At 45.1% G+C, this 26,736-nt stretch overlaps 1 protein-coding gene across 1 annotated transcript in view; it reads left to right on the top strand.

Moving 5' to 3' along the window:
• The window catches only part of CADM1 (cell adhesion molecule 1), a 203,441-nt gene that overhangs the window by 138,419 nt on the left and 38,286 nt on the right, over nucleotides 1-26,736 (top strand). The window contains exons 2-5 of the mRNA XM_070952331.1: nucleotides 10,717-10,863; nucleotides 11,824-11,976; nucleotides 15,525-15,662; nucleotides 17,457-17,612. Of these exons, the coding sequence (XP_070808432.1) occupies nucleotides 10,717-10,863; nucleotides 11,824-11,976; nucleotides 15,525-15,662; nucleotides 17,457-17,612 (594 nt within the window). The remainder of the gene's footprint in view (nucleotides 1-10,716; nucleotides 10,864-11,823; nucleotides 11,977-15,524; nucleotides 15,663-17,456; nucleotides 17,613-26,736) is intronic.

Below are 26,736 nucleotides of genomic sequence, written 5' to 3'. Positions count from 1 at the left end.
TCTCCAATGAGGTTTTGACCTAGGGGGTTCTCCAGCTGGGGATCAACCCCCGTGTCATCTCAAAAAAGACTAGATGGTCATAATACATTGGCTGATAGATATGAGGTGGATTCCTTGCTTAGAGTTCCTTGATTTTTATGTTCCCGTTTTCTCTAACTTCAGTTAGTTATTTGTGAGGAAGAATGTTGAGCCCACAGTTGCTCCCATCTGGGATATTACATGGCTTCTGTCTCCCCCCATTTCACTCAACGTCTGCATGAAGTGGCTGGAAGAGATAATTTTGGGGTGAGGAATCATTGGGATGACTTTGCAATGCCAATTTTTTTCTTAACAAGGAACATTTTTAAAAAGGGATAAAAAGAACAATAAAATACACTTTTAACAATGCTCATTTTTTTATCTTTAACATATAGATGATGGTCAAAAGGCTGTGTGAACATGGCTAGGGTTGCATATTTCATCAATGCGATGTACTAAAATCATAAAATTTGTCTGATGGTTTGCCTAATTTGGTGTTTGGCCGAGGTAGTTGTGAATGTTGAAAATCAACCTTTACAAATAGATATAGATACAGATATGGAAAAGCCAATAAAATCTTCAGTGCCTTTTCACTTAAACGCTTGTATTCTTTGTAACCTTTCACCAGAAGTGATTCTCCTTCTCCCCACTCTCCCCAGTTTCAGTCTGACATTTGAGGAGAGTTGAGCAGCATCTCCTCTTTATTTGTCAATAAGGCAGTTCTTCAGTGAATGAAATTGAGTAGATGTCAAATCAACAGAAAATGTTATCTCAGATCTTCAGGTGGTTCAGCTAAATGACATTCCACATAATATCGCTTCAGAAGCATTGCAGACGAGCATTTTTAATTGAAAGATGCACCAGCTTTAAGGATGGCACGAAAAGGAGCTCTTCATTTCCATGTGTTCTGTAAGCAAAATAAACATTGCAGGTCCACTGGAGAAGAGAATTGCAGCTTATCTTCTGTGACCCTCTTAAGTGTTTTGAACTTGAAGCTTTGAGTTCAGGAAAGAGAAGGCCTTGTTCAGATAATGAAGGTAAAAGAGATTTCATAAAATGCGCTGGGCCATCAAACACATCTTCTGCTTTAAGTGTCCTCATCAGGGTGTTTAAGAAGCAAAACGTGTTTTGTGAAAGAGATGAGTGCTTCTTTATGGAGAACAATCGGACGTCATGAAGTGGACATTTTGTGAAGGACTCGTTTCTGGTACCTGCTGTGCAATTCATCCTGTGCTGAACAATCATCTGGGGAAGCATAGGTCAGTGTTTGGGGTGCACAGAGTGAGAAGTTATACTCAAAAACGTTTTTCCTGACATGGTGCTTTCCAAATGTTTTGGAATCACAGTCGATAAAATTCCAAAATGACTCAACTACAAGGACCATGATTAGAAATTCTGGGCAGGAGAGTCCCAGCAGATCCAGAAGATATCACATTGAGGGAAGTTCTCAAGAACATACCATCTCTCTACTTCTTGTTCTGGATTTTGTTCTTGGGAAACCAACCAGAAGCTTCTGAAAAGCATAGTAATGAATGGCCAGGAGGAGCTCTGGCACAGTCAGTCTCCTCCTGGTTTCATTCACCACCCTCTTCCTCCCCAAGCCCCAAAAGCCCCCTTCTTCCTTCTCTGCCCTCATTGTGGCTCCTGCCAAAAAGCCCTATCTTGCTTGAAGACGGATCCATGTAGATGACATGGGCCATATCTAGAGAGCAGCGGCTGCATTTTTCCTTCACGAAACCCACGTGGCCTTGTCAGTCCTGCTGCTGCTGCATATTTGAAAAGGCTAAAATGCATCAGGCGGATTTGTCATTCCTATTTTCTTGCAATAATTCTGGCCGGAAAAAGCGAAAGGAAGGCACATCATGTTGATGTTTTCTTCCCGACAGCTTCGTCTTAAATCGCCCCTTGTATTTTCTTGGACTTGAACAGATGTCACTAAATTAACTCCATTGAAAGAGAATGTTTTATATTGTCAGCATAATTAACATACATTGTCCATTCTTCTCAAAACTTTCAGTTTTTGTAATTGAGCATCGTTTTTTAAAACAGCCTGACGATTTCCCACCCAGATGGAGCAACTTGTGGTGATAATCTAACAAAGCCCACAAGGGGTGGCTCAGAGGCAGCGTTTCCTCCCCCAACTTTTCACAGCCAGCTTCCTATTTCAGTCTTCTGCGTCTCAGAGGGTGAAGGTCCCACCGTAGATCAGAGGAGGTTGGAGAAGCCGGCTTTGATTCCTGAATATGCCTCTCACCAAAGAACCCAGGAAGAGATGGAGACACAGATGTTGTGCATGCCTCAGGCGAGATCCCAGATGGGACCTGCTCAGATAGAGGCTTGGTTTTCTTACCAGGATCTGGGATGTACTTTTTAATTGATTCACTTTATTGTCCAACTGAATCCTTTCTGAGGATTCACAATTCACAAGCGAGAATTCTCTGCCGGTTGCCATCTTGGTTCCCCTGGATGCTCTTTGGACCAGTTGTCAAACTGGAAGGCAGCTGGAGTGCTTCACTTCTTGGCAACGCCCCTGAAAGAAACATCTGTCCCTACGTGGTACAGAGGTGTGACAAAGTACGTGTAACAGAACTAGGCTTCCCAGGAGAACCTGAGTATGATCCAAGTTAAAGCTGGGTGTGATTTATGGCAGAAGGGAGACCAAGGTTGCTGTCAGTTACGTGAAACTAACAGGGGCTTCCTTATTTGACCTTGAGAAAGGAATGGAAACCACTTTGCTAAGGTTATAGGTTCATCTATAAGCCTATGAAAATCCCAGTCAAGTGATGACTCTGCGGTGGCCTAGAGGTGGAGCTCTTGCCTTACAATCAGGAGGTTGTGAGTTCAATCCTAGGTAGAGGCAGATGTAGGGTCTCCTGCTTGGGCAGGGGGTTGGACTAGATGACCTGCAAATTCCCTTCCAACTCTTGTTAATCTGTTAAAATAGACATCTGTCAAATCACAAAGAGTTGTGGGGAGCTGAACAGCAAATGCCAGCCCCCTTCATGCAGGCAGTTTGAGCCAGTGATGAAATCCAAATTTTTTTACTACCGGTTCTGTGGGTGTGGCTTGGTGGGCATGGCAGGGGAAGGATACTGCAAAATCTCCATTCCCACCCAACTCTGGGGCCAGCCAGAGGTGGTATTTGCCAGTTCTCCGAACTACTCAAAATTTCCACTACCGGTTCTCCAGAACCTGTCAGAGCCTGCTGGATTTCACCCCTGGATTGAGCCCATTGAGACAAAGGGACGGGAGTGTTTTGAACACGCTAGAAGTATTGCCTCACTGCCAGTTGAATTGCTGCACAATTTAGCTCCGTAGATAGAGCCAAACAAATTGTGTTATTTTGCAGGCCTAGCCGTCGCAAAGCCTCCATTGATCTCATTTTGGAAGAAAAAGACCCATCCTCATTTATGAGCTGGGATTCAAGAAATTCCAGAAGTAATTTCCTCTTTGTTGATTTACCTTCACTCTCCCTGCGTAGCCTATCTGTATTTTGCTGGAGCATCAATCAAGCAGCCTGAAAGAGGAAGCATTGGTTTGTCATTATACCGGAAGAAATACAATTAGGAAAGAGACCAACAATGTCTCCGTTCCACGCATTGCAAAGGCGGGCAACTTGCAACCGGCCATTGTGAGATGTCCATCCAGTCTTCGAGCTGCTGCTCAGATTTTTTTTTTTAATCTCCATCACAGCTGAGAAGCCTCCTCCCGTTTTCCTTCCCTCGCAGAGCCAATGAAGGGAAGGTGCAACGGAACCCGTCTCTCTCCCTCTCCCCTGTTGCTACATCAACCAAGCCTTGCATTTCTCCAATTTGTTAAACTCACCAGCGCATCTCAGTCATAATATTTCAGGCACGATAAGTGCGGGGTCTTTTAAAGCGTAGCAACTATATTATGTTTGACAGCCATTTACATTTGTGGATTTCATTTAGTGATTAGAGCTTTCTGGAATGTAAGCCAAAGAGAGCGGACTCTGGGAAAGGGATCCCTTCCTTTGGAAGCCCAGATTAGATTAGATTAAGATTAGATTAAAAGGGCACTCTTTAGAGATGGGTTCTATTTTTTTTTACTACCGGTTCTGTGGGCGTGGCTTATTTTGTGGGCGTGGCTTGATGGTCATGTGACAATTATTTAGGATTTAGCAGAGGTACTGGTCTACCAAGCTGTACCGATCTACTCATTTATTTTTGCAGGCACTGGTCTTACTCATTTGTTTTTTTTTAACACTGATCAGCTGTAGGGCGGCCCTTTGAAGCCCCATGGCAAGAGTTTAAACAGTTTGTTTCCCTCTAGCCATCAGCTGGGACTCAGGAGGCAGCAATAGATTAGGGGTGGGGCCAAATAAAAGGTAAGAATAATGCAGGGGTGGGGTGGGGGGGGCGGGGGGGCAGAACCGGTTCGGTGACGTCATATCGTCACTGCTACCGGCTCGGCGGAACTGGGGGAACCCACCCCTGGCACTCTTGTGGCCGAAGGAAAGCCCGTTACAGTTGCACCCAATTCAGCATTTGGTAGAACAATTAAAACCCCAAGTATATCCCTTTCGGGGAGTGGGTGAGTTCTAAAATGCTTTCAGTATTTTATTTATGCCAAAATCTAAATCATTAAAAAAAATAAATCATAAACGAACCATCTGCCTGAGACGTTCTGTTTTTGAGGATAATGCTGGATGATACGCATTGCTTTTTCTTTTGGTCAGAGTGCAATCCCATCAGCTAACTTTCATTAAGCAACAATAAAAGTATACTCCCCAAAGCATCAAAACAGCGTAAAGTGACATTAAAAGCTAATGAGCACCATATCAGAATTGAAACACATGCATTAAGAAGCAGAAGATCTTAAAGGACAGAGCGAGCAATCCAATGAGCGTCATCTAGGCTCCCGAGATGCCTCACGGCCATTCTTTGGAGCAGGGAGAGAAAGAGGCCCTCCTCAGGGTGGGTCTGTGCTACCCAAGAGGCTCTTCTGGAATCCCCATGATATTTGGGCGGGGTCATGGAGGAGAAAAACTGGCCTTCAGGTTATTCTCTCCCTCCCCACCAGAAAGTAAGTAAGAACCAACCAGGATAGATGCTACCACCAGGTGGTGGGAAGCCATTTTCGAAGCTGGTCTGTTGGGCCACACATTCAATTCCTTCAGCCACCGATTGAGGTAATCATATCTCTTCTTATAAAGAGATGAACTTCTTTCTGCAAACTTTCGCTTTTTAAGCCCAACCAAGTATGGAAGCAGAGTAGACGGAGCCTTCCACACATCAGGGCTGATCTTGAAGAAGACCAGTCTGAATGAGAGGGAGGGGTTAAGTGCATCATTGCATCACTTCATGCCCACAAGAGATCTAAGTCAGCCCACCTTAAATCCCATTGACTCTTATCTGCCGCCTATTTGTTTTGACCATCCGTAGTTTAGATTCTTGCAAGGAGCACAAACTTGTAATAAACCTCTTTATTCATTTCAATGGCCTGGACTTCCTGATTTTCCCGCTCTTGACCAGTGACTTTCCCCAAATTTGGCTGTTTTCCTGGATTTGTTTGAACCTTTTTGCTTTCGCATTGATGGGTTTACTTTGTTGCCACACCAAATCAAGCAGGAGGATCTCTGAGGCAATCAGTGGAGACAATTGCCTTTAATCGTTGTCAGATGCTGTGAGGAAGTATAGGAGATGCCTATGGAGCTGATCGAACGCAGAAGGGAGCCCCACTTGTGTGACAGAGCCGTCCTCCAGCACGCATTTCCCACTATTGCCAGGGTGTCTCCTATTTACTCTGAGTTCTAATGATTCCAAAGGAGCTATTATGGACTGTTATGTGACTTACATCTTTAAACGGCGTAGTTAAAAACCTTTTGGAATTTAAAACTCATCAAGAAGCTTCTATGGTGAATATCCAAGCTGGGAAGATAGGATTCTAACTTAACATTAAAAATTACAATAGCAGATTAATTAAACGAAAGAAAGAGTGAAAAAGAAAGCATACAGATTACCATGTGTTCCATTTGGGCATAATTAACTTTAATTGGGGGGAAAATGTGCATTGTGAATATCTGCCAGAAATATTCCACTTCTCTACCCCCATCCTTAGTCCAAAATGTACTGCTTGTGTGATGTTTTTTCGTCAGATATGGTTTACCAAAGAATTTTCTTTTGCATTGCTGATTTCATTTAAAAAAAAAAAACTTTTTAAAGAGAGAAAGAGGCAGGCAGGAATGTAGGGGGACTTTAAACCATCGGGGCCTGCAGCCCATACCTTAGTTCAACCCCCCCCTCTCTTTTGAACTAGAGGGGCTCAAGGAAGTCAGTTTCCAAGGGGGTCTGCAGAGGATGCTTGGAGTACCACCTGCCTGCATCATCTGCCTGTTCTAAGTGACTGGAGAGGAGGAAGTCTTCAGCAAAGAAGCCGATATGGGGAGCTCTGCAGATGTTTTGGTTACCACAACATAAAAAAGATGTTGAGCGCAGAGAAGAGCAACCAAGATGATGAGGGAGCTGGAGGATAAAACATATGAAGAACGGTTGCTGGAACTGGATATGTCTAGTCTGATGAAAAGAAGGACTAGGGGTGACATGATAACAGTTTTCCGATATCTCAGGGGCTGCCACAAAGAAGAAGGAGTCAAGCTATTCTCCAAAGCACCTGAAGGCAGGACAAGAAGCAATGGATGGAAACTAATCCAGGAGAGAAGCAACCTAGAACAAAGGAAAACTGTCCCAACAGTGAGAACAATTAACCAGTGGAACTGCTTGCCTTCAATAGTTGTGGGGGCTCCATCACTGGAGGCTTTTAAGTAGAGACTGGACAGCCACCTGTCTGAAATGGTCTCGGGTCTCCTGTTTGAGCAGGGGGCTGGATAGAAACCTCCAAGGTCCCTTCCAATTCTGTTATTCTGTATTCTGTATAGATGCCTCTCCCAATAGTCTAAAGGAAGGCATTTCCATCTCATGGGATCCTGGCAGGAAACAGCCTCCCAAGATCCCAATAGGAAGCTTCCTGTGAAGTTTGAGGGCAACAGATATCATGGGAACAGTCCAAATTCTAATCCTCAGTGAGTATTTGGTGGTTGGATTTATATCTGAGAACAACTTTTGAACATACAAGAATGGCCACCTGGAAATGCTTTCTTCTCCTCTTCTACTGCCCTAGAAATCCTTCAGCCATTTCCAACACAGAGGACGGTATTTCTTAAATCAACAACTTCACTGTCCTGAACCTCAGATTATCTATTCCCGAATTAGCTTCCCCCATAAATTCTTATTAATTCGTATAGGATTTTGATTTGATATAAAACTGGGTAAATGGGGGGGGGATGAGATTAATTAATTGAAAGATAGGATTGTCTTCAAGTAAATGTTTAAAAGAATATGGTGATAATGGCTGAGATGGAAATCAAATCTTAATGACTTTAATTTGCTGAGAGCTCTGGGTTGATGAAAAAAATAGGAAGTTTCCTGCAGAATTTTTTCCCCTCCCTGCAGTACTCATTAGTTTTGGTTTGATAGCATTATGAAAGATTCGGCTATTGGCTCTGCAGGCTTGCGCTGGAGAAATTATTTTCTCTTTGTTTGTGAGCAGTTAGCAACACAAATTAGCAACACAAAACTTGCAATAGATTGGGACTGAAACTGCAGTCCAGCAGGCTAACATGGGCCAGCAAGTTCTGCTCAGAGGTTCACCAGATATCTCCTCATTTCCCTACAGGTAATCCTTGATTTATGGCTGTTCACTTACTGACCATTCAAAGTTAGGACAGACTCCTCAAAAGGTACTAAAGACCCAGTTCTGAAGTTCTGACAGCCACCGAGTCCATGGTCACCTAACCAGATTTTGGGCACTCGGCAACCAGCCCATATTTAAGACCCTTTGCAGGGTCCCACAATCACCTGACTGATAAAAACCAGTATTTGCTACAAGGGGCTTTGCTTATCGACGGCTCCGAACAGAGGTCGTAAAATTGGATCAGTCACACGAATGACTTGCTTTAGGACCATCACCACTTAACAACCGTAATTGCCAGGCTTAATTACGGTCATAAGTTGATGCCCATGTATAACAGGTTCTTGAGGTCCAGATATTTTTTGCATAATATTTTTGGAGAGGTGGAGTTTTTGCAAGCATCTAATTTGATGGGGGTTTCTGGATTCTGAGCCATCCTGGTTAATAGGCATCCAAAGTCTTACGCCTTACATCTTTGTAATGTTTGGGGTGGGGGAATGTTTGTTTTAACATTTGTGTTATTGTATTGTGTGATTATTATTGAGCAATGCCAAAGTCCTACGAGAAAGAACAGAGGGGCATCTCTTCATGCATTTAGCAACCCCAGCCTGGATTTCTCCTCTCGACAAGCGGTTGTCCATTCTCGGCCTTTAAGCTGCACTGCACTCCGGATCTGTCCACAGTCGATCTGTGACATAAACCTGGGGATTAAATGGATATTGTTGTGGTTAATTCTATTTATATACCGCTAAATCAGCACAGACTCGAGGCGCTTTGCAAACAAAGGTCAGAAGCATCCCTAGCCGTTAAAACAAGCCATGGGTCTCAATCAATAATTCTGGAGCGAACCTGATCATCATTTTGGAGTTTGCTGTGGAGTTTCTTACATTTTGAGCTCGCTCCTGTGTTTGTTGTAGCAAAGGGAACTTTGAATTCCTGGGGTCAAGTACCAGCATGCAGATGTTCCTGGTCCCCTTGACTGACTCAGTAAAACCTGCCTGAAATTCTACGGGTGTTTTATTTCTAACAAGGAAAAGAAAAGGCGAAATGTTGCCCAGCCAGTCGGTGCATGGAGAGGCCGTGAATGCTGCTTTCCTTTGTTCTGGGCCCTTGGGCTTTAGCAGCGCCCCCTCCTCTTTTAAATGTAATAAGGGAAAGCCAGGCCTGGAAACAAATGCCGCCCAACGAAGCGCCCTCTTCTTTGTGGCTTTTTAGGCAAATCTCTTGTGCAAATTTTTCCCTCGGCTGCTCTGCAGCTGCCGGTCGCTATCAAAGGACAACATCAATTCGGATTTGTGCATTGGGTGGGTTTGGCACAGACTCAACTGGGGGGGGGGACTCCCTGGACCGTTTCTGATCTGAGATCAGCTAAGCTGAAGGGGGACCACCTGTGTCTTTCTGAACTGCAGATGGACTGGGTGGTCTCCTGTCCATCAATCATTGTCTCAGAAAAAGACCGTAAGTGGCATCCATAGGATGCCAAGAAAACTATATAGATGGGTAAGAGGCCAGGAATGGAACATGGTTTGAAGGTGGGTTTATTGGGGGGGGGGATGAGGTTGGGGTGGGGGAGGAGAGGCTTTGACACAGAGAGGACCTGGGGGCAACCCCTTGCCAGCTTTTGAGAACCCAGATGAAATTGTGCAGCTGTTCTCCTACTCTCTGCTGTGAAGAAAGAAAGTTGCCTTGCCCAGTTGTTGTGGCTCCCTGCAGCCCCCTTGCCACTCCCTCCTGCCAGTGATGTTGTCCGTAAGGGGGGGGGATTTCCCCCAGGCCCTTCCACTCGGGAGCAAGCCTGGACTTGCTGTATTTCTTGGCAAAGCGGGGAGGGCTTTGCAGGAGGGAGGGAAGGGCCAGCGAGGGGGGTGAATGGTCAGAGGGACATCACGGGCCCTTCCCTAAACATGGGGAATAAAAAGGAAGGGATTGGATGGGAAAAGGCGCTTCCGGAAGGGTCTCTGGGTTCTCTCTGCAGAAAAGGAAATGAGGCGGCACAGAAAACACAGGCGGCCCTTGCTAAGAAGAAAGCCAACCCCAAATCCTGGCCTGTTTCTCATCCTGCAAACCCCCTTGAGGGCCAAACTGGGCGGGGAGTCGAGGGCTGCACTTCTCCTCCCTCTCTGCCTTCCTGCCTGGGGGTTGAAAGGGGTTCGGTTTGTGCATCTGGAATTGTTGTTTTTAAGCAACAGCCCATCTCACTGCTTCATTGTGAAAATCCAGGACAGTAAGATGCTCTGCTGTGGCACCCAACAACAACAACACACACACACTGTGCATTAGTGATGTGTTTTCGATTTCTCGTCTAACCCAACCTTCCCCCACCCACCCTCCAAATCTGCATTAAATGGTTTTCTTCTTGTTTTCCTCCCTTGCCCCCCCCCCCATCACTCTTTTTAATGAATATGGACTTAATCTGTGTGTTTTTTATTGATTGCACGCTGGTGTTTGTTTGAAATGGGTTTGCACAGGGAGTGATGTGAAATATAAATTTTTAAGAATATAATTACATAATTATGCCTGTACTGCCAGCCATTTTCAGCGTGAGCTTGGACAAATCTTAACCGAAGAGCCTCATTTGCTGCACTAATTCTCCGGGTTCTGTTTTGAGGAGAAATCTTGGTGGATGGGCAGGAGGGATTAGCAGCAGAGAGGTAAAACAGGTGCTGTCCATCTGAACCAGCAAATCAGGGGAAAATCTTCCATAAGATAAAATATTCTGAGCAAGGACGTCAATTAAGTCAGCCAAGGGACTTCATGCACCAACCTTCAATTCACAGTTAACGTGCCACTTTCCTGGGAATTCTGTGACGATCTTCTGACTTTGCACCATTGGCTGAGTGTGCTGAACCTCAGTCTTGGGACCCCCACGGCCGGAACAGCTGGCTCAGCCAAGACCCTCAGCCAGCCCTGCTCTCTGTGAGTGGGTAGGCAAGAAAGCCAAACCTACCAAGGTTGACATCTGCTTTTCTTTCTCTCCCACCTCTTCAGGGGATGGACAGAACTTGGTGACAGAGGACGTAACCGTGGTAGAGGGAGAGGTGGCCACCATCAGCTGCAGAGTCAAAAACAGCGACGACTCTGTGATTCAGCTCTTGAATCCCAACAGGCAAACTATTTATTTCAGAGACTTCAGACGTGAGTTCAAGGCCAACGGCCAACCTTTTTGATCTCAGTATTTGGGGGAAGGGTTTGGGAGGCCCAGGATGTTTCTCTCCCCCTTTGGCTGCCAGGATCAGCCTTCTAGGGCAATTGGCACTCTTGTTCTTTTGCTGGGGTTGATTGTGTACATGCCACAGGTTTTGTCATCTTCTTGTGGCTTGGTTGGCACAGTGGTTAGAATGCAGTATGGCAGTCTAACTCTGCCCACAGCCTGGAGTTCAATCCTGACCAGCTCAAGGTATGGCTAGTCTACAGAAAAGAAGGATTAAGGGCAACAGAAGGCAGGACAAGAAACAGTGGTTGGAAACTAACCAAAGAGAGAAGCAACCTGGAATTGAGGAGAAACTTCCTAACATGAGAACAATTAACCTGGAATAGGGTTTCCTGCTTCAGCTGGGGGTTGGACTAGAAGATCTCCAAGGTTCTTCCAGCTCTATTCTGATTCTGATTCTGATGGTTGAATCAGCCTCCCATATTTCTGAGGTTGGTAAAATTAGGACCAGATTTTTTTTTGGGGGGGGGAATATGCTGACTCTGTAAACTGCTCAGGGAGTGCCACAAAGCACTACGGAGCAAATATGTAAGTCTAAGTGCTATTGTGCCTTGCTTGCAGCCTCTAGGTGGCCCAGCCAGCAAAGGACACCCCCCCCATCTTGGGCAGCCAATTTACTAACCTATTTGTGTGCTAAACAAGCAGAGTGAGAGGGGGGGGGATAAGCTGGAGGAAGTAATTACAAGTACTTGTTAAGGGGTATTTGTTTATTTATCTTGATTGGCAAGGAAGCCTGCTGGTTAAATCCAAATTGCAGCGGAACAATAGGAAATGAGAGGATGTGGGGAAGAGGGAACAGTTGCTTTTGCCAGTCAAAACCCTTTGAGCTCTGGAGTTCCTTTGTGCTCCCTCGGCCTGATTCCCATTGTCTCTTCCTTCCGCAGCCTTGAAGGACAGCAGGTTTCAGTTAGTGAATTTCTCTAGCAGCGAGCTCCGAGTGTCACTGACCAACGTCTCCATTTCGGATGAGGGAAGATACTTCTGCCAGCTCTACACGGACCCCCCACAAGAGTACTACATGACCATTACGGTGCTCGGTAAGAATCCCATCTCCATCTTCAGCTCCTTTGGAGGCATCAGGAGGAGGTTGGAGAAAGCAGGATAGGTCCAGGGTTTTCTTGCCATCCATTCCGCAGCCTTGAAAGAAATCCTCACGGCTTACATCGTACTCTGAAGTCCGTGTCCCCATTATCTGTGGGGGTTAGGATGGATGTGACAAAAGTGGAAGCTGGAAGAAGCAACTAAAGTATAATTTAGGGCCAGGATGTAGAGAAAATGAAGATAAAACGTGTTCTCCTTCAACCTGAAAGCCTGCGCCATTTAATGGTGTACACCCAGTCTTCTCTTGTCTCTAACATTTTTATTAAGTTATAAGGTTTTATAAAATACAAAATACAAAAGCAAATAAGAGGACAGTGTAGGGGAAGGGAAAAGGGGAGAAGAAAAGTAAGGAAGGGTAGGAAAAGAAAAAGAAACCTTGACTTCCGACTCTTATCTGTTGCAGTAGAATAAAGCATTAACAACAAATCACAACTTTTTGTTTTACCACAATTGTATGAACAAGTCATTTCTACAGAAATCTTATCAGTCAATCTGGGAAACCCAAAATCAAAGTTTCATTCTTTTCCACATCAAGCACAAAGTTCAGAAGCGGTTTCCATGTGGAAACAAAAGTACTTAGGTTCTTTTCTTTGAGCCAATTTTGCCATTTCACCAGGTCTTCTCTGAAGGAGCAGACCTTCCATGCTCTTTGCTCTTCAGGTTTTAGCCCATCCTATGCCATCTCCGAACGCCTCCCCGCCTCCTTTTCTGTTGGGCTAAGGAAGTCTAGCCCTACTTTTGCCACCAAGCCAGCTGGGGAACTGGTCCTCCCAGACTGTCCTCCGGTTCCTCGTCATTCCCAAAAGTAACCGTGGGCTGAGCGGATCCATCAATAGTGGTTAACGAATTCCGCAAGAGCTCCGGCTTCTGATTATGGCAGCCTCTGACGCTCTTGGTAATGAGGGAGCTTGAATTGCAGCAAGAAATCTCCAAGTGAGATTGCTCTCGTTGATTAGTTACCGGGGTTCTCCTCTCCTTCTGCATTTCATGAGGTTCAGTTCTTAGTTTGATAGTATATTATGAGAGTTTAAAATTAGCCTGCAGTGTGAATTTCAAATTGGACTACTTCAGCTTTGGGAATTACTTCCTGGTGTGGCTTCATGGCCAGCCTTCCTTTCCTGCCTGGCTGAGACTGGAGCCCTGAGAAGGGCTGTGCTTTTCCTCCGGAGTGTGGTGACCCAGGCCCAAGTAGGTATTATCAGACGCAATCAGTTCTAAACAAACAGACTTTATTAGAACAGCTGAGAATTAACTCCAAACTAATTCAAAACAAATTCTTCATAACACAATTCTTCAGCCTTATCACCAACCTTGGTCTAATTAGGCAACCTGCCAAAGGCTTTTCTTGGCAAAAGTTCAGGAGCAGAAGACGCCGACAAGAAATAAATGCAGCAAGACAAGAAACAAATCTATCAACGTTGTTTTCCGGCAAAGAGCCCAAGAGCCGTTGCTGGTCTTTTAAGCCTTATGGGAGGGGCCAATCATCTCTTGGCCTTACTCCTGAGTCGTCCTCTCTGCTTTAGCTGCTCTTGTCTTCTGGCAGCTCTTCTCATGCATCCACTAGGAACAGGCTCCCCCTGTTCCTCTGTCTCTCTACTGTCAGCCTCTGGAGGCTCCGGAGTCCACACATCACTCCCAGATGGCCCTGGCCCCATCTCTGCCTCCGACGCAGAGCCCTCATCCGGGCCTTCCCCAGACTCCAGGACTGGCCCCTGTTCTACCTCAGCCTCTTCACTGTCCAACTCCACTGCCAGCTCTGCAGGCTGCTGATGGACCACCACACTGGGCTCCCTTCCCTTCCTGGACCCAACAAGATTGCCTTCTGCCTTGCTGAAAGGCATCTCCTGGGATACCCTCCATGCTGAACACACACACACACACACACACACACACACACACACACACACACACACACCGTGAATAGCCCTGGCATTTCTTGGGAGAGTTGGGGAGAAACGACTGCTGTGAGATGCGTCCTTGCCCAGCCTGGAAGGTGTCGGGGGCCAACTTTTTTCTTCTTCCGCTTTTTTGAACCCCTAGATGATTTTTGGAATATCCTTGCTCCTCAGCTGAGAAAAAACAACCCCGCCCTGTTTTTCCTAGCTGAATCACTCAACTGCATCATCAGAACAAATCAGAACCAAAAAAGCCACTTATTCGCAACAACATGAATTTAAATCTTTGTTTCAGAGCTTTGTTAAATGCCAGCAATCATCTCTTAATGCCGGGATCGCTGATTAAAAAGTAGATGCCGCCCAGCTCTTCCATGCCTCCCCTCCTCCCCCCTTTCTCTCTCTCTCCTCTAAGGGATTGGGGGTCCTCTTGCAGATGTTTTTGTTGGTTCACGGTTCTCTAGTTATGCCTCAGATTATCCTCAGTTCAAGACGCGGCTGGATTTCTTTCATCCCTTCGGCTTTGAGAGCCACTAATATGAGAAGCCTGCACAGAATGCGAGCTTGAAGAGGAAGGAGAAATCTCCCCCCTCTTTAAAAAAAATGGTTTTCTGCTGCCATAACGACTCCTCTGGGCATATGGATGCTGCCTCTTTGCGAATTACAAGGTGGGGGTCATTTCTGAAGTTCTGGATTTTTTTTAAATAGCCATTTTATTAAGATTTACTATTAAAGAGATAAAACTAATATAAAAAAATTAAAGGAACAAAAACTAGGAAGTGCCAGAAAGAAAAAGAAAAAAACAGAAAAGAAGAAATGAGAATATAGTAAAGAAAAATAAAAGAAATATATAGCAAAATGACTTTCCCCTTCATCACAAGTATAAAAACTTACCACCTTCTCTAAAAAACACATGATCTCTTCCTCCCAAATCTCACCTCTTATCTGTAAACAAATCCTTAAAGCCTCAGCTGCAGCCCTGATCAGGAAAGCCCATTAAGGTTACCAGAGATAACAACATACCTATTTTAACTTTGATCAAAAAAACCAACTTTAAAGTCCCTCGTTTTACTTTTAACAATCTTGATCTTTAGTCCCTTCAAATAACGTCCTAGAATTTGATCTCTTTTCATTTCTACTTTGTCCCTTCTCACAAAATTCTTCAAAGCTTTAACAAGTCGCTTTTGTAAATCCAATATAGGAAAGTTATCCAGGTCAGTCTTGTAGTTTGTTTTTTGTCTATCTCTTTTAATTATGAAGACATTACATCATTGCGTCCATAGAGGCAGACACAAAATCAGAATTAACTTCTGGGTTCATTCTGGTTTGGGGTTTTTTAAGAGAGAAATCATGCTTCTTCTCTTAGTCACCCTTGGTCATCCCACTAGAATACGTAATGTTGTTCAGTATTTGGGGGTAGTAAAAATGGAGAATTAGTGCTCCAGAGAAGTCAAAGAACAGGAAGGAGCTCTGAAAATGCAGGTAAGAGCTGCTTTGGTGTTAAAATCCTGGTAAGTTTCTTAATGGTGCCTTGTTGGATTACAAGTCACTGAGATTGTCCCCTTTTGTGTTTTTGACCTGTTTCGTTCCAGTCCCGCCACGTAACCTGAGGATTGAATCCCAGAAGGACAGTGCGGTGGAAGGAGAGGAGATAGAGCTGAATTGCACGTCCATGGCCAGCCGGCCAGCCACGATGATCAAATGGTTCAAAGGCAGCAAGGAGCTCTTTGGTAGATCCACCCCCTCCTCCAACCCACCAACTTAATGGTGTAGATTTAGAGGTGCCTTGGGAGGATGAGGATGAAAGGTGATCTGATCTCAGATGTGGAGACCGGGCCTGGTGTGGCTTCTGCTGATCACCTTGGTTTTATTCTCCAGGGATTGACTCATATTATGAGTTTCCTACCTGAGACCCAACCATCAAAATATTTGAGGACAACCTCAGAACCTGAAATTAGGTAGCTCACCCAACATGTTCTTGAAACACCAATACAATCTATCCAGAACCAGCAGAAAGCCTCTCCCCACAAGTTCCTCCTAGGAAAAAAGATGGGGTGCTTTGTCTGTTAGCTTTACTATAGACCCCTTGACCCCTGGCAGAGGGCACGCCATTCTTTACTATCTAATCCATCTCCTTCCAAGGTCACATTTGTAGTTTCTTTTTGTTGGTAAACCAGCACTGGGAAGAGAAGTCCAATCCTTGCCATCACCTGCTCCTTCCGAGTTTGACCCCTCACATTCTACTTATTTGCCTTGTCTTCCACTCCGCTCTTCTTACTCAAGAGAAGACTTCCCAAATGTTTCAACTGTGTAACTGAGCCAAGATTACCATGCCATGCTTCAAAGGCCTGCCTATCTCAGTGCGGCATCTCACCCTCCCTGCCAGCATTGTAGTTGAGAAGAGCCATTTCATCCCTGAAAACAGACAGATCTTCACCACAAGAGTGGCATCAAGGACCAAGCAGATGCTCCCATGCCCATCGAGAAAAACACGCTCTGACTTCCAGGATAACATCTACTGAACGTGGCCTTCACTGGTCTCTCCCCTAAATCTTTACCAAGCGAGTGTAGCAGCCCAGAGTTGTAATGCAAGGGGTACAGATTTTCTAATTAGACTTTTCTGTTGATTTTGCCTGCCGAGACGGTGCGACAGCCCCTTCCAGACCAGGAAGCTCTAAGGCAGCCAGTGGCACTTCCCACATCTGTGGGGGCCCCCCAGCCATCCCTCCCTTCATCGCAGCCCTCCTCATGTTCTGCCCTTCTCCTTCCCCTTCCTTTTGGCAGGGAGCCCTGTGGGATGTCTCCGTTTCCACCCGCTGCCACCGCATTTTTCTGGTCTTCAATAGTACCCGTGCTTAAATATTTTAATTACTACTTTTAATTATGTAAATCCATGGAGTCACTTTCCCTCTTAATTATTGATGATGGCTTTTGGCAGTGGCATCAGAGGAAGAGGGTAGAGGATTTTTGGCTCTGTTGACTTGCGTATTTGGAAGACATCCTGGAATCCTAATCCTGGCGGTTGAGGGTTGTAGATCTTATGTTTAATAACACGAGGCGAAGGTGGGGTCTCCCTTCCCTTTGAATCCAGGAGCCAGGAAGAGCTCGAGCTGGCCGGCTTCATTTTGCTGGTAGGGGAGATTCATGACCTCGGAATTCAGTCTTTTCTCTCCCCTTCATTCAAGTCTCCACTCAGACAGGTGGGCAAAATGCTTCCGTGGGAGTAGGGCCTACCGCAAGGCAACTGATTTGGCTGTCTGCATCTTTGGGATGTGCCAGAATGGATGTCAGCACAAGATGTGGAAGATCAGGAGATGTTCTGTGTCTTGAGGTCTCCAAAGACAGAAGGAACACATGCCCCAGTGGGATTTTTTTTTCTCCAAATTACAAACCTGTGGGAAATTCCAGGGTAGTTATGAGATCCAACTAGGTTGTAGAGGAGCACAGCAGGCAGTGAGGTGGCCACGTGTGGTCCTTCGTGGCTGACCTTCTCTCTTGTCTCCCTGGTCTCTCTTGTCCTGCAGGCAAAACAGAAGTGGAGCAGTGGTCAGACATGTACACAGTGACCAGCCAGCTCTTACTAAAGGTCAAGCGGGAGGATGATGGGGTCCCAATTGTCTGTCAGGTAGACCATCCTGCCGTTAAAGACTTGCAGACCAAGTACTACCTTGATGTAATGTGTGAGTACCAAGATCACAAGCTCTTCACTCTATGCCTATGCTGTTTATGTCTGCCTTTCTGAAGTTGGATATTTGGAGTATTGAATGTTAGCTTAAAGCTTTTCCTGCAGTTTTTTTCATGTCTCTTTTGAAAAAGTTCTGCTGTTCACTCTTGGGCGAACCACACAAATCTGCCTGTCATTTTAATGCAGACATCTGACTTTCATGAGCTGGTACCTTCCAGATAATTTGGGACTACACTTTCCATAAATCCCAGCCATAGGTCCACATTGGCTAGAATCTGTGAGAGGTTCAGTCCAGCAACATCTGGAGGATATCGGCTTAAGTAAGACCAGAGGGTCAGTATAGTTATGGATTTCCACAAAGCCCTGAAATCCTGAACAAACCTTTAGAATACGTGTTGAAGAGGACTTTTCTTGCAGTAGAGGTCCTCCAGTTGGGTTGGAATAGGATTCCTGTATCTTCTGGTCTTCTGGCCATTGTGCCTTCTCAGTTCCTCATTATATCTCAAGACAACAATTTTGGCCTTGGGCTCTGTTAAAGCTGTGTTGAATGAACTCCTCCTGAAGTTCAATTCTCATCTTAACAGTCGCCAGCAGCCTTTGAGCTGGCCGTTCTGGGCCACTTCAGACATCAAGCAGCAGCGAGTTCAGGTTCACCATCAAATTATGTTGAAATATCAGCAGCAGCCCTTCCAGAGACCCCGTCAACATTGGCATGACTCCTTGGTGGTTCACGCTTCTCCAACCAACTGCTTTTCCCATTTATGCTGTTTTCCCCCCGAATCTTTTGTTGCCAATATTGCTTGATGCTGAAATGCTGCATAAGCACGTATCCTATAAATATTGTCATTAGAGGATAACTTTCTGTAAATCCACAAAGTTAAATTACTGGCTTGGCACTAAGCTGTGGCTTCCTGTTTCAGGCAGTTAGAGGACCAGAGGGTGGCAGAAAAGATCTGGGCCCTGCCTGTGGTTCCTTTTGCTGCTTGCCTTGAAATATTGCCCAGGACTGTGGCAGCTGTGACCAGCACCCCGGGGGTTGGCATGCACCCCATCCCGTCCGAATGCCATTCAGATGCAGTGCCATACGAAGCATGGAAGGATCCGTGGCTTAAGCAGCCCGCCACTTTCATCACGGAGCCAGAACTACAGCAGGGCAATGCCTGCCTTTTGTGTTTGCAACTCAACCATAACGTTACACAAAGAACCCTCCCCCGTGTTAATTTATTTCTTCTGCTTCATTATGTTGTTCCATTATGAGCATTTTGCTTACAATTTTCATGTCACCCCAAAGTATTGGGGAAGGAACATCCCTATAATGGGGGGGGGGGGAGAAGGAAACACCCAAACCATCAGATATTACCTAAATTGGCCGGTTGTGGTAGCCTAGTCACTGTGCTAATGTGTAATTCATTTATGCAAACATTTTATCCATTAGCATTTCTGGTAGAGCCCCATTAGCTTTAATAACATATTAGCACCTTTGCTGGGTCTGATCGGAGGAGCTTTCCCAGATACTTACAGACGCCTGTCAGTACGCAGAGTGGAGCTTCCTTGGAAGATGGTCAGGACCTCCGTCCTTCCAGCACCAGGGAGAACCGTGCAGGAGAACTCCAGTGGCTTCATCTCAGAGTAATGAGCAAAAGTGTCATGGCCATGCAGTTATTTATTTACAGGGATCTAATCAAAACATTTCTGAGGTCGAAGATGACTTGGATTAATTCTGTCAGTGGAGAAACGGTGGTATTTGAAGAATGTAGTATCTTCTCTCTAATTGTGTCTCTCTTACCTAAACCAAACCTTACCTGCTTCTATTTTGGCATCCTGATGCCACAGCAGTTTAGAGAGAAGCAGAGTCTACTTGTCTGTTGCTTGAAGTTCAGATTACTACACCCCCTGGCAGCTGCTCAGAAAAATAACACTTTGTAAACACCAGGCCCAGTGACAACCCATTCTCAAAGGCTTGTTGGGGTCTGGGATTTGCAATCGGAGCCTAGAGCTGGGCTCACTTTTACCACTTCATATCTGTTAGATATGTTGTTGTTGCCATGCACGGGAAGCCCAAAACGCCAAGCCAGGAGGGTCTTAACATTGGACCGCAGGGCTGCATCCAAACTTCTGCTCCCCAATTGGCAGCTGGAGAGAGAGACCTGGTGGAAGAGGACACGGAAGGTCCTGGATCTCGGTTCTCCCTGCCTGGCCCAGGTGTGAGCTGATCCTGCCATCCTCTTTCCCTGAACCAATGAATGCACAGTCACAGCCCGTTATTTTTTCACTTGGGCATATTTAGTAGAAGATAGAAGTCAGAAGGTAGCAGCTTGTGATAAAAAGGAAGGTATTAGTAGGTGAAATTCAAATTATCTATGGAGCTTTTTTCAAGGCTGTGAGCTAATTCGTGTTTGCTCAAAGGCTTGAATAGGCAGCTGCATGTTAGCATTAGCACAGAAATGGAAGAAGGAGTGAAAATGAGAAAGATGGTCGCAGGGTAGGTGAGGCTGGCATTTGGGAGCCCTTCACCTTGAGCAAAAGACTCTGGACAAGTTCTTAGAAGGAGAACATTTACTTGAGATCCATGTAGAGCCGTAGAAGAAGGTTTGATATGAGAAGGAGCAAAAGGCAACTTTTCATGCATGAATGAAGAACACCGGAAGCTTCCTAAGCAATTAGCTTCAATGTGGTGAACTGTGGTTTGCCCAAACACCATTGCCGCATATCCAAGTAAGTTGGCTTGTGGCCTATAACAACTGGAATCTCTGCTCGTGTTTAGAAGAAGTGTGATCAGGCTAGTCTTGGGCTCATATCTATGCATGTTGGAAGCCTCTTGTTGAGCCAAAGGATATTCGTCCTTGGAACATGCCTTGTCTCTCTTCAGTCCTACAGCTATAAAGATGCTTGAATAAATAGGGAGTGGTGGGCTGATGCCTTCTCCCACCACTTCTAGCTAAGAGTTGCTGGAATATTGGGGTGATGAGGACAATAATCAAATCAGATGGCAAAGTGAGAGGTATTTTGGACAACAAGCAAGGCTTATGCTTCCTCTTTCTCATAGTTGAAGAAGGCAGGAAGGTTGGACTAGAAGACCTCCAAGGTCCCTTCCAACTCCGTTATTCTATTCTGTAGTTAATATTTTGAAGTTTGGAGCAAGTTGTTAAAGATATTTGTAACTCATACACACAAGAGGGGAGAGAAAGGAAGCTTTCAGTTAGTGCAGAGATCTTTCAGGCAGGAAGCTACATTTTGCATCTGGCAGAGCCTTTTTTATATGACGACATTTCAAAGAGTTTGGTCTAAGCCATGAGTGGCTTCATTGGAAGTAACCTTACTGCTTTACAAATTCAAAAATTCCTCATGCAGGACCTCTGGATGAGAAATTTGGCCTGTCAAAAGAAAAGGATTAAAGCGGAAGAACTAAAAGGATTAGAGTGGGAGAAGTGAAACTAAATATGTGTCCCAAACTCTCCTCTCCATGTTGTTGACATCCACAAGGGTCTGAAACTGACCTGCTTCAGATGTTCCTAAATCAAAGGGTTTCAGTGTTTGGGTTCTGTGGCATTTTGAGATCCGCTGTCCTAAGCCCAGAAGCTCTTCAGCATGGTTTCCCCTTCTACAAGCAGAAGGGAGGGAACCGTTTTGGCTTTCTCCTTGTCCTTCAGGAGTATCCAGAGGACCAACTAGGTTAAAGCGTTGGCTTGCTTGACTTAGACGTTGAGGGCCACAATCTCTATTCTTGCTTTAACACCCATCAGAGTATTTCATTAACACGTCCAGGGGCAAAATTACTGTGGCAGGGCTGACTTTACAGGTCTCACCAGCCAAGTCATCATTCTGAGAAGTTCATCCAGGGTAGAGATAAAGGGCTTTTCAGAAGTTGGGAAAGAGGATGGCGAGTTGCAAAGTATTGTAAGTTCAGGGAAGCTTCAGGTTCTTGACCAGATAGCTGTACCTGGTAGCTTCCTGAAAGCTATATCCCCAAAGAGAAGTTGGTAGGCGAATCAAGAAATGTCCGCAATAAAAATGTAGAGATAAATTGGGTTTTTTTGAAGTACAGCTCTCCAGTTGCCAAAATGTTTGTAAACCAATGCCTTCCCCCTTTCAATAAATCTGGATAAAGAAGATTTGAGAATCTTGCTTGGGGTTTTTAGCTGCCGGAATAGGAAGGCATTGACCGTAGGCCATTTCGAGGTGCGTCTGTCTGCATCGGTTGACATCCACAGTTGAGGAGGTGATGGTGTGCAAATTCACTTCTAAAAACAGAAATGGAGCCTTGAAGCAGATGAAGACATCATTAAGGTCTTGTGCTAAAGAAGCGAAGAGGAGGGAGGGGCTGCCTTCCTGCCTGTACTTGATGTGCCGGGGTCTCCCCTGTGTTTCCCCTCCTTCGGTGAAGCCATGTTGAGGGGGAGGCAGCGGAGCCTTAAAGCCAGAGGAGGAGAAACGCAGAAGAGAGTCATAATTAATAGAATCCAGATATTTGTAATGCCTGCTTGTATGCTTATGAAAACATACACCCAGGGAAACTGCTGTAACCTCTGTTTGTTGTTTATACCAAGAGAATACCCGGTGCCCAATTATGTCTAACAAAGAAAGGAAGATGCCAACCGATGTAGGCACCTCGTGTTTCTATTAATCTGCCTGCTTCTGGTGAGTGCAGATATTAATTGCACCAGTATGCAGTGAAGTGATTAACTTCAATATAATTTATCATCTGGAGATTTCTGAACATAAATAAATGAGCTGTTTTGTTCGGCGAGGTGTTGACCCTTTCAGAATATCTGATTTAAAGGGGGTCCTATATTAATAGTAGTGTTATTGTAAATATGAAAGGCCCCCAATCAGCTGACTGTACCCTTATTTGATTTTCTGGAGCATTAGCCTCTCTTGTTTGTGACATTTCCCAGTTGGGTGCTCGTTTGCGAGCTCATTAATAAGCCTTTCTCAGAGGGATTTGGTGGAAAGCGAAGAGCGAAGATAGGAGCAGCGCAGGGCTCCCACGCCCGGCAAGGGGGCAAGGGTGTGGGGAGAGAGACACCCGATCCTGAGCCAAAAGGCCTGAGATCTTAGAGCAGAGGTCTTCAAACTTGGCAGCTTTAAGACTTGTGGACTTCAACTCCCGCTGGAGAATTCTGGGAGTTGAAGTCCACAAGTCTTAAAGCTGCCAAGTTTGAAGACCTCTGTCTTAGAGGGACTAAAAAGCCATGTTAATTGGAATAAAATGGGTGGGGGTGTCATTCCCCTACCATCCTTGATACCAAAAGGGACCACGCCTTGTTCCTTGAGGGTGTCTCATCCTCTGATCTGAAGGCTTTCTCTTCCTTGCACGGAGGCAAATTGTGAGTGCAAGTTGCGATTGGTGGCAAATGCCGAAGGACTTGCAGTCTTTAACCAGCTAATTTAACAAGAAGTCGGCAGGGTTTTTTCCCAAGAACAAGGAAGCGAATGCATTTTGAAGGTTATTTAGCAAATCCAGGCCTAATCTCCAGACTGAAATATCTATTACTTTGTAAAGGGAATAAGGGAATCGGTACAGATTTGTGCCTGGGAGTGAAGATGATTCAATTTTTATCTGAATACTCTGAATAATGCCGAACTATTTGCTTTGTTTTTCTGTCTTCCTTGACTTTCACTGCTCCCCAGCATCCTTCAGGGGATGACGGGCTCAAGTCTGCCCCAAAGCATTTCTGTGCCTGAAGTGGCTCTAATGTCCCTTCCCCATCATTGACCCATTTGGTCTGGTTGAGATCCGGCTGCTCTGCTTGTTCTCCTGCCCTGCTTGGATTGCTTCTCTGGTCCACCATTTCCTGCCTCATCTCTTCCATGATTTGCACCTCTGGGGCTGCCACCCATGACGGCCAGAAGTGCCATGGCTGATGCAAGGGTTGTGGCCCAGGACTTCAGTGGCTTCTGCCGTCAAGATAGGAGGGAAGGGGTTAGTCAAGCTTTGGTTTCACAAGTAGCGGGAACAGCCAAATGTCTTCTTCAGCCTGATTTATCATTGCTAAGTGACTGTGTATCATAACTTCTGAGTGTTGCAGAGAAGAAAATATTGGACACAGTGTCTAGATGCAAACCAGCTGCCTTTGGAGCCCAGAAAGGTAGGTTTGCTGAATTTCCAAGAGGTCACTGCGACATAAATGCAGTCTTCTCCCTGATCTCAGAGGACGTGTTTGACCTTCTGTGTGCAGTGTCACTTTCAAAACATGCCATCCGCTCATAAAAGTGTACTTGGCCTTGGATGGTCTCCCAAATGTTTCCAGTTGTGGGGGCATCTCATTTGGGGTTATTCTGTTTCCTGATGAAGGTGTGTCATTTCCATCCCTCTGAAAAACAGCCGTCTTGTTCTCAGACCATGACAAGAGAAATAGGTTAATTCATTGAAGACGAGCTGGAAAGCCCAAGTGAGGTCAAGTGATCGTCTGAGTGTTCCAAAATGTAATCATTCTCTACATCGTGGGAAGCTGATTTTCTAGATGGGGAGAGATTTTGTAGTTACTGGGCTTGTTCCATGTCCCAACTATAAGGGAGCCCACATGAGCAAAGCTCCCTTAGGAGCACCCCAGTCCCAGTGGAAGAGGCAGCATTGTGCATTTGATCAGAAACTACTAGAGGTCCAAAGACATGGGATCATACTCCTTCTGAGTAGGTCAATGTTTATTCTTCCAAGCCCTGTTGAAATATACCTAAGAATACTGAGGGGCTCTTGGGACCTCTGTCCGTTAAACTTTGAGCAAACCTGGAGAATTGGGATGCGCCAGGCAGCTGGAAAAAAGCCAGTGCAACCCCCTCTTCAAGAAAGAAAGAAAACCCTGTAATTATCAACCAGTGAACTTAACATCAATACCCAGAAAGATGCTAGCGCAAATAATAAAGCAGGCCATTTGTAAGCATCTTGAAGATAATGCCATTATTGCTGAGAGTCAGCAAAGCTTTGTGAAAAACAGGTCATGTGAGACAAATCTTGTCTCCTTCTTTGACAAGGGAGCTACTTTATTGGAAAAAGGGGAAGGCAGTGGGATAATCTACCTCGATATCAGCAAAGTTTCCACATGACATTCTCATTGACAAGCTGCTAAAGTCTGATTTGGATGGCACAGCGGTAATATGGATCCCTCCCTGCCTGGCTAAATGCGATCAGGGAGCCAAGGACCGGAGGACGTGTCCTGCCAGGAAGGCTGAAGGCACTTGAGAGATGTTCAGTCTGGAGAAGAGAGGTCTCAGGGGTGTCCTCAGGGTGCAGATCCGCAGAAGGGAAGAGAGGGAGGAATTATTTTTCGTTGTTACAAAAATAAGGCCAGAAATAACGAGTGCAAATTACAGCTACCTGGGTTTCATTTAACTATCATGAAAATATTCTTGTCAGTAAGATCTGTGCAATAATTGAACTGTCTATCCGCGGAGCTTTTGGGTTCTCCATCTCTGGAGGCTTTTCAGGAGAGGTTGGACGTCACAGATGGTTGACTTGATTTTCTTACATGTTGCAGAAGATTTGGACCAGAGGATCCTTGAAATCTTTCCTAACACCGCAATTCTTTTATTCTATGACATGCATTATTAAAACTGATTTTCTCTTGTGAAAAGATGGTACTGATGCTCAGTTTTGCTTGCTGTCGCCTCCACTTTCGGTGCTTTTCACGAAACCTTTTTTTTTTTTTTTTTTACAGCTCTGAGTTCCTCAGTGGTCAGCCTTTCTTTCATGCTGGGAGATTCTTCAGTTTCTGATTTCTTTTCATGCTAAGAATTCTCTTATTCCAGGAGGATGAGGAGGATGGCTTAATCTTTACTACCTCTGGTCCATGTCCTTAAAGAAAACAAAAACCTTTCATTCTGTTGCTATTGATCCCACATTTTCGTAAAAAAAAAAACCCTTTCAGGGACAGGATGTCTTGTTTCCTCCCCACCCCCACCCCACCCCGGATGCTTCCCTTCCTGCTCTTCCTATTATGTAGAATGCGTGTGGTTTTAATCTCAAAATCAAAACTATTGATTTATTAGGTTTACTAAATTCATACTTGCTGTTATCCACAGACGCCGAGTGGTTAATGATAGCCCAATGTCAGTCAACAGTACAATAATACTACTATTTAAATTGTATTTTTGCTCTTCATTTTTCATTATTAATTGCATCTTGACCCATTTTCCTGTTAATAAGCTATGTCAAACTATTACTATTCCCATTAGTTCTGTCTGCAGTGGCTCTTCTCTCCTTATTTCATCCTTGTGAGTCTGTTAAAATGGCTTTATCCAGTGTTTCCTTTTCCCACTTTCAAAGCCTTGTTTCTAGATACTCAGCGTGCAACAATAATCATGCCTCTCTGTTTTATTTTATTTTTTTCTTTTCTCCTTTGCTAGTTACCTTTCTGCTTTTCATGTACGGTTTAAGATCCTGTTCCTCTCCTTCTGGTGCCTTTTGTTTCTGCTTCTCCCTGGTTTCCTCGTCAGTCTTTCTTGTTTTGGGAAGGGGGGGGGGGCGAAGAGAACTGATTGCTCATTAAACCAGCGTGGATCTCCCACTCTTTTCTTTTCCTATCCGTGAAACTCTGTCCTAGCTGATTTTTATTTAATTGATTCCCTTCGTTTTTCCCCACAAATGTCAAAAGAGTCACTCACTCCAATTTGCTTCCTTCCTCTTTCAGTTTTGGAGTTTTCTTAAAAATTGACTTTCTTTCTCAATCCAAGTGTATCAAAGCCTACTTTTCTTGAACCGAACACAACGAGGAGATCCTGGGGTATTTCAGCACTCATCCTGGCTTCCCCTTCTTTCCAAGACCTTCTTTTGTGTGGGACTTGCAATGGTGGCCAGTGGGGGAAAATTGGGGGAGGGGCGGGGGGCTGACGGGGACTTCAGAATTTCAGACTTGGGTTATGTTATGATGAGAGGTCCAGATACTTTCCTCATCTCTCATTCTGACCTGGAGATTGTTGTACAGCTTTGTGTAGTTGCATCAGTGGAGTCCAACTCTTGCCCTCCAATACTGTCCAAAGAGCAGCCCCTCCTTGCTTCTGGAAAAGCTGTGGGTTGTGTTGCATTGGTGCATGTGCCTTGAGAGTCTGCTTTGCATTACAGTTGGGATACTTTTTTTACTTATCTATCTTAAACGATACCGTCAATTCCATAATTGCGTTTT

Source organism: Pituophis catenifer, unplaced genomic scaffold, assembly GCF_029215685.1.
Source record: "Pituophis catenifer annectens isolate HBS135680 unplaced genomic scaffold, rPitCat1.0.hap2 SCAF_12, whole genome shotgun sequence".
In the NCBI taxonomy this organism is placed as follows: Eukaryota; Metazoa; Chordata; class Lepidosauria; order Squamata; family Colubridae; genus Pituophis; species Pituophis catenifer.
The sequence above is the reverse complement of the archived record's forward strand: the minus strand, read 5'-3'. Positions and strand labels throughout refer to the sequence as shown.